At 47.9% G+C, this 7,512-nt stretch overlaps 1 protein-coding gene across 3 annotated transcripts; it reads right to left on the reverse strand.

The window, feature by feature from the left end:
- Positions 1-2,957: 2,957 nt before the first annotated feature.
- PDCL (phosducin like) lies at positions 2,958-7,447 on the reverse strand. Of its 3 annotated transcripts, none has more exons than XM_086858461.1 (5): positions 7,328-7,447; positions 6,796-6,839; positions 6,305-6,479; positions 5,494-5,675; positions 2,958-4,593 (listed from the first exon to the last, which is right to left on the reverse strand). In XM_086858461.1, the coding sequence occupies exons 3-5, from the start codon at positions 6,471-6,473 to the stop codon at positions 4,042-4,044; spliced, it is 903 nt and encodes a 300-aa protein (XP_086714587.1). In that variant the 5' UTR covers positions 6,474-6,479; positions 6,796-6,839; positions 7,328-7,447; the 3' UTR covers positions 2,958-4,041. The 3 variants fall into 3 exon arrangements, with proteins under 3 accessions (XP_086714587.1, XP_086714588.1, XP_023794129.1); XM_086858462.1 differs by having other exon boundaries at positions 7,363-7,389; XM_023938361.2 differs by lacking the exon at positions 7,328-7,447 and adding an exon at positions 6,961-7,136.
- Positions 7,448-7,512: the final 65 nt, after the last annotated feature.

A 7,512-nucleotide genomic window follows, 5' to 3' on the forward strand; every position in this document is an offset into this window, starting at 1 on the left:
TCTCTGGGTGTGCTCACCAGCACTGTGCTAGGCCATTGCTGACTGCACCTGAAGCAATAAATGGAGCAAGCACCCTCCCTTACGTGCTTCTGTGGGGGTCTCTGAGTGTCCTGAGGTGGTTTGAACTTTGTTCCCCTCCGGCCACCCCCCAGCCCCGTGCTGCTCCAATGCCACAGTTCAGAGTGTTTAGACAATGCTCTCAGGAACAGGGTGGGATTGTTGGGGTTGTCCTGGGCAGGGCCAGGAGTTGGACCGTGATGATGTGTGTGGGTCCCTTCCAATTCAGGATATTCTGTAATTCCATAGTGACACAGCACTTAGATCAACATTGTGTATTTCTAGCACATAAAAACACATACATCTGGCTGCCTGCGCGCTTTGTAGACATGAAAAAGCCAGAGTCTGTAAGAGAGCATGCTGCTGCAGCTCCTTCCTGTGCTGTCCTGGAGGAGGGGAGCACTCCTGAGCTTCTGCTCCATCCCAGCAGGATTCCCAGGGAATTAGAGGAATTTTAAACTAGGGAAGTTTAAAGGGCTGGTGCCTTGGCAGGGATGCGGTAGGAGAACGTCATAGCAAGGGAACATCTGCAAGCAGAGATTCCCAAGGCACCAACCTCACTCACTCTCTTTAACCCTTCAGAAATGGGATGGCATTATCGGGATATCATCAGGAATTTTGTTTCCTATGGGATGTGGGGAGGCAGAGAGGCAAACACAACCCCCAAAGGCACAGCAGGCAGCTTCACCTGCTCTGTGCCCCCCTGGGCTGGCCCTACCCAGTCCTGGCACAGGGACAGCCCAGTGCTCCCACTCCTACCATGTCGTGCAGAAGTGCTGAGCAGCGATCCAAGAGGAGGACACGGACCCACCCCATCCACACGTGCCTCCAGCCAGCCGAGCACACTTCCAGCTGTGCGTGTGACCGCCCATCCCGGCGAGGAGCTGCTCCAGCCCCGAGCATCCTTCCCCTCCATCTGGCGAGAGGCACGAGCTCGGCTCGTTTCAGTTAAACCACAAACATCCTGCGTTTTCTCGAGGCTATCGCTGGCTGCCAGCGCTGCTTTGGGACCAGCTGATAACTGCACGAGAGCCCCTCGGGCACACAGAGAGGGCCTGGCTGCTCTCTGCCAGCAAGGAGGAATGTTCCACTGCAAACTAGCTGGGCTGAAACACCACTGGCAAACCTGGCACCTCTTCCAACCAGCACAGGACAGCAAAGCGCCTCCCTCCTGCTAGCAGGAAAAACTTTTAAAATGGTTCTGTGAAGTACCAACCCCAGACACAGCATCCAACACACTACTGAAATGCCCAGGAGCCCAGGCACCCACAGCCCCACACACAGAGCTTCCCCCAGCCCAGCACTGCTGAGCCCTTCTGTTTCCTGGGCTGGTTTTCCAGCCATGGCAGTTTGCAGAAATCACTCCCACCATCACCAGGTCATCCAGGACAAGGTACAGCCACATCCAAGGCAGTGTTTGCATCCACACATGGTGGTGTTTGGTGTGGCCACCGGCATCACCCAACCACACCAAGGGCTCCCTGCTGCGCTCTGGGGCTGGTGCAGGGGAGAGTGCTGCCAGAAGTATCTCTCTGAGCTCCTGGTAAACACAGCTCTTAGGACATCCTCTGTATTTTTCAACAGGCCTCTGAGGAGCCCAGCTGAGGCTTGCCCACGGTGGGGATGGACTGGGACAGGAAGATGAGGTTGCCTGGGTTCCTGCAGCAATAATGAAAACATCCATCTGGGGTTGTGTGCCTCAGAGGCGGTGACTGAGCAGGGGGAGAAAAGCAATCCCCCCTTGGAAGGAGTCTCCAGACAATCCCAGCTGGCCCCAGCAGGCCCCTCTGCCACAGCAGTCAGACCAGTGTCTGCACAGGAAACCTTGTTTGGATTTTCAGTAAAGGTCTGTTTTGAACATTTTGCAAAGAAGAGGCAGATGGGAGGCCAGAAAAACTCTGTAATCTCTTCTGTGCTCAATCTTGCCACTGCCTGGAATCAATGCTGGCACCACGATTAAAGATCCATGCTGAGCTCATCCTGGGATTTCACTCCTGCCCTTGCCAAGCAACCATCCGAGCTTCCTTGTGCACTGACATTCCATGCCCAAACTTCTGCTGTTTGTATTGGAACATCATTAACAACATTAATCACCCAGGTGATGCCACGACGAGGGCCTGTAACACCCGTCATTCCTGGCTGCCTCCCTGCACTGTGCTGCTCATTCCAAAACAAAACATTTCCCAGAGGCAACACACCTACCTGACAAGTGCTTTTTCAACTCCTATTTATAGAACTCCTTGAAAATTTAGCTTTAAGAAAGGACAAAAGCAGCAGCAGCTCTTCTTGCTGCTCTCAGGCATGTGGCCTGTGCATGAACGAGCAGCAGGGTTAGGGCACAGCTTCCCTCACTCCCTTGTACTTGTTATATTCTTCCAGATCAATGATTAATTGGATTCTGACTTTTTTCTTCTCCTTTTTTGTTACTAGCTCTGCAAACCACCTCTCCCACACCTGAGCACAGGAGGCTCCTCACCAGGAGTCACCTTGCTCCAGGCCATTGGACACAGAGCAGCAGGAGAGGGTTTGATCCTGTTACAGTTTTGCTGCCATAGGGGGCAAAAAAAAAAAGCACTTTATAAAAGTAAAACTTCAAAGCAACTCAAGCAGACAGCTCTGCCTTGATCCCCTCTCTAAGAGAGGTTTGATGATGATGCTAAAATGCACCCTGTCTGCACAACAGACTTTACTGAATCTTATCCTGGATATGAGTTACAGTTACTTTGATATTTTCCTTAAATGTGCTGATAACCACACTCAATAATTTAATTTCATATAACTTACATAGGCTTTTTTTTTCTGCAATTCTCAGATGAAAAGAAATAATCTCTCACCACATTTGAAAACCTGGATTTCTGCCTGTTTCCTTAAGCCAGCTACAATCTGTGCCAACTCATTAATTTTAAATTACAGATTATTTATTTTTCTGCTAATACCACTTTTTAAAACACAGTTCAAATAGATACAGTTAGAAATTCTCCTTTTTCTAGCCCAAGATCCATTCTTATTAAGATCCTATTAAGATCCACAGACACATTTGCAATTCTTCCTGGTGTTCCAAAATGTTTCACATAAAAATTGCAGTTAAATTTAATCATTAAATATGGCATTACATTTGGTCATGTATTTAGGTAATGATAGTCTACTTACTACTACTGAAGGCAGACAGAAAAGAACTTTAGCACTGATTTAGAAATTTTAGCATGAGATGAAATTCTGAGGTTATTCAAGTCCTAATTCTGCACTTTGCCAACAAAATTCTCCTTGTTGCTGTTCAGCACACACGTTGGAGCTCTTTGTAGCAGTCTCTCTGAAGAGGCAGAGCTCATTTTCTGATCAAGTGACTCCTCTGAACTCCAAGGATGGGTATTTTAAAACCCAATAATGTATTAAGAGCTGTAATTGCATTTATGTCTCAGGGAAGGTGAAGGGAAGAACTCTCTCCAGCTGAAAAGCAATTTTTAGGATGAAGCCAGGGGTTGTCGTTATTTGTAAGCAAGAAAGGAACAAAAATTTAAGGCCAGGCATTAGAACAAGATCCTCCCAGGAAGGAGACTGCAAATTGTGGAATGGAACAAGGGACCTCACACTTTTAACTGGAGCAGCTCAGCACCAGGTTAGTAAGTCTTGAATTTTTACAACTCTTTTATTTGCAGTCTCAGTTCTTGTCTTGGGGAGTTGGTGGCCACATCTCAATTGAAACGTGCAAGGACACTGAGACATGACAACAACTTCCTAAACTGACTGAATCATGTTAGAACTTCGTGGTAAGTAAAACACATTTGAACTGCGCAGAAATGAGACTGTTCTAGTTGCAGATATGGAATTAATTTAAGAAAATGTTATGAACTCGTTGTTATTTTTGATGAGCCAAAGTGCATGAAGGGGAGGAATACATACCCACACGATGGAGAAAGAGAACAATCCCTAGCACAAGAACATCCCACAGCACAACTACACCTACGGGCCCTTGCCATAAATGGCTCAGTCTATTTCCAGATCACTGTCTTCACTGTAACATGCAGATGGATTATGTATAGAAGTCAGGAGCAGTAGGTCTTTTTCTGGCAGCAAACCACATTCCTGCAGAAAAGCCTCCAGGTCTACAGCAAAAAAATCTTCTCCAAGCTGGTCGGTGATGCGTACAAAATTGCCAATGAGCTCCCCTGCCTTGTAGACCAGCAGAGCTGGCAGGGCATTGTTAGTGAAGCGAGTGCTGGCACCAATGAGTGAACTCTTCACTCTGCAGAATTTCACTGTTGGATACTCAGCAGCCAGGCAGATCATGCAGCCATTCAGGGATTCAGTGCCAGGGATATCATCTTCATAAATATGGATCATGATCAGTGTGCTCTTATGCTCTTTGTCCACGGTGTCCAGAAATGCTTCTCCACTGGTGATCTCAAAGACCTGCTTGAACTGCTGCCCACTGTACAACTGCTGCCTCATCTCCTCCATCCGCTGCTTCCTGTAGCGCTGCAAGAATTCCTCGTCGTCCTCATCATTGTGGATCATGTTGTATTCTTGTAAAGTCATCTAAAAAACACACACAGAGATTCCTGAAAAACATCTGCACCACTATATGGGCCGCTTACATAATGAGAATGTAAATCAGAGGATTAATGTGGGTCACTCATCTTTAATAACAGCAAAGTGCAACCCAGGAAGGCTCAAGCACCCTGCGTATTACACTCCACTCTGATCTAATTAGAAACTATGTCCAGTGGGAACAGCGATTTCAGCCCTGGGTATTCCAGTTTCCACAAGCTGCACTAATAACACAAGTGGCTGCTCCATGCTCCCACTTTAATCCAGGTTAATGGTGGCCATGTGCCTTCACTGAGCTGGGAGTGCTGGTTTGGAAACTGTGCCTGACCTAAGCTGAGCTTCTTTCTCATCAGCTTTTCATTTAGCTTTTCAGCTAACATTTTATGGCAGTACCGTGTCTGTAGAATTGAAATTAACAGGATTTTATGTATTTTGTATCTGTTCACTTGCTTGATTAAACTTGTCTGCATCACTCAAGATACAGGAGAGCACAGCCAACTTTCATCATCTGAAGGCACAAATATTACAAAAAATTAGTAACTTCTCTGACTACAATTCAGGACTAGTCTACAGCCCAGCTGATTAAAAAGCATTCACTACCTCCAATGTCTTCAATTTCTGGAGCTCAGAGTTGAATACTCAACACCCACTCACTAAATACTAAGTTAATAAGGGCTCCTAGTTTCAGGCAGGGGAGACAGCATTCTGAGGAGTTGTTTTGCTGTACAACTCCTCACATTAATCCCCTGAAGTTGACTTGCTTGTTCAACAGATGAGAAACCTGGAAAAAGCTTTTGGACCACTTTGGTATTGTCACTTATTTGTTATCACAGGCAAACAAACTGTTAAATACTTAAGTGGCATTTAAATTCCTTTGTGCCATCCTACCTTTCCATTGATTTTTTCTTCGAGCTCTTTCTGCTTCTGCTTATCAGCCTCGTCATCCAAGTGAGACCTGCATGTCATGGACAGCTTCTTAATGAGCCTCTCCATCTCCCTGCGCTGCTCCTGCCGCTGCTCCGTTTCCAGCTGCTTAAATCTTCGCCAGTCATTAATGACTCCCTTGGGACCTGGAATTAAGTGTGGAGGCAGTTCTTATAAAAATCACACAATACAATTTTACCTACCATTTAAATCAAGTAAATAATTGGTGCATCAAATTTGTAAATCAGTAAAACAGTAACCCTGTCATAAATGTTTCTGTAACTATGCAAAACACTGAAATAAGTCATTCGCCATCTACATGTCCTTGAGTTTCTGGGGTTTTTTTTAATAAGAAAGCTACAGTTTATTTAACTAGGCCACTCTTGTAACTGTCCCAAGGATTAATATCTTTTCTCTTGAAATAGAACCACCATCCCACAAGAGTTCCCCTATTGTTAGCATGGCTTTCATCAGAATAAAAATAATGATATATTATCAATCAAATTGTACAAATCAGCCTTGTCTCAGCTTTCTATCTAAAGCCTGACTGCTTCAGATATAGTGCTGAGTTTAAATTCTCTCAGAGGAGAAGTCAAACATTAAAAAAAGAACAGCTATTAAAAATAAGGTTAGACAACAGCCAGAAATCGATCGCCCTCTGACTCAAATATGCATAAACCCAGGAGTTCAACTTCGAAAAATGAATTTTAGAAGAACATGCAAAAATTCCAATAAACAAAGGATTTACAAAAGAAGTACATTGATACGATGATACCTGTGTTGACAGCGCTGCCATCACTGCTGAGCTCCACCTCGCCCACACTTTCAGGAATGCTGCTCTCCCCTTCTTTATCCTCCTTCTCACTGTCTTCATCCTCACCCTCACTGCTGCTATAATAATACTGCAGCTTCTCACCAAGCAGTTTATCATCCGTAGTAGTCATTATGTTCTAAAAAGAAATTAAAAAAGCAGAGGATGCATTTCTGATCAAGCATGCATCACAATGGTCCCTTACTTCCTCAGGGCAGTTTTCAACCCCAGGAGAACACAGCCCACTCTCAAAGAGCCCTCGATGCAGTCAGTCACCCGCGTTAATTCTTAAGACACGATTTAAAACTCAGTTTAAAACCTCAGAGCCTCATTGGACGGCTCCATCAGGCCAACTCCCAACTACTCAGTATTATTTGCATTATTTAACAACAATTTATTTGAGCTGTCAAATAAAAAACTATCAACGCAATTAAGCAAATTAAAGTGTTCCTGACCTGTACTCTTTTCCAGTCTTTCAGAGAAAAGCTTCAATCAAGACCTAGAAGAGGAAATTTTAATCAAATCAGTTCAAAGTCAAATTTGGGCTCACACTTGACCGTGCAGGGGTCTCGCAGCCACCCCAGGCCGTGCGTGTGCCCCAGACCCCGCCATCAGCCCACCGACAGAGCCGGGCTCCCGGTTTTCCAGCCGAACGCTGCAGGTTCCGCGGGAGCTAACCCCGATTCAGCCGATTACAGCGCCAGATGGCCCGGGATTACCGGGATCACCCCGCAGCGGGGCCGGGCCCGAGGCGGGACACGCTCGGCCGGTGATTCCCGTGGGCCCCGAGCGAACCGGCTCAGTCCCCAGCGCCCGGCCGAGACCGCGCCCGCGCCTTCCCCGGGCCCCCCGCCGCCCCTCGCCCGCCGAGGGAGCCGCGCTCCGGCCCGGCATTCTATGGGGCCCGGCCTTCTAAGGGGCCCGGCAGCACCGGCCCGAGCAGAGCGAAACCGCCCCGCCACCCCCGTCCCGGCCCCGCCGCCTCACCGGCTCCTGCCGCCTTCCGGGGCCGCCGCCTCAGCGCTCCCGCCGCCTTCCGGGGCCGCCGCGCGGGGCACGGCGGGAAGGAGGCGGCCGCGGGCGGAGACGGGCCCGGCCCCGCTGCCCCCGCCCCGGGAACGCCACCGGGAACGGCGCGGCGGGACCGCCCTCCCGGGGAACAGCACCGGCCC

Source organism: Cyanistes caeruleus, chromosome 20 (genome assembly GCF_971803275.1).
Source record: "Cyanistes caeruleus chromosome 20, bCyaCae1.hap1.1, whole genome shotgun sequence".
Taxonomy (NCBI): Eukaryota; Metazoa; Chordata; class Aves; order Passeriformes; family Paridae; genus Cyanistes; species Cyanistes caeruleus.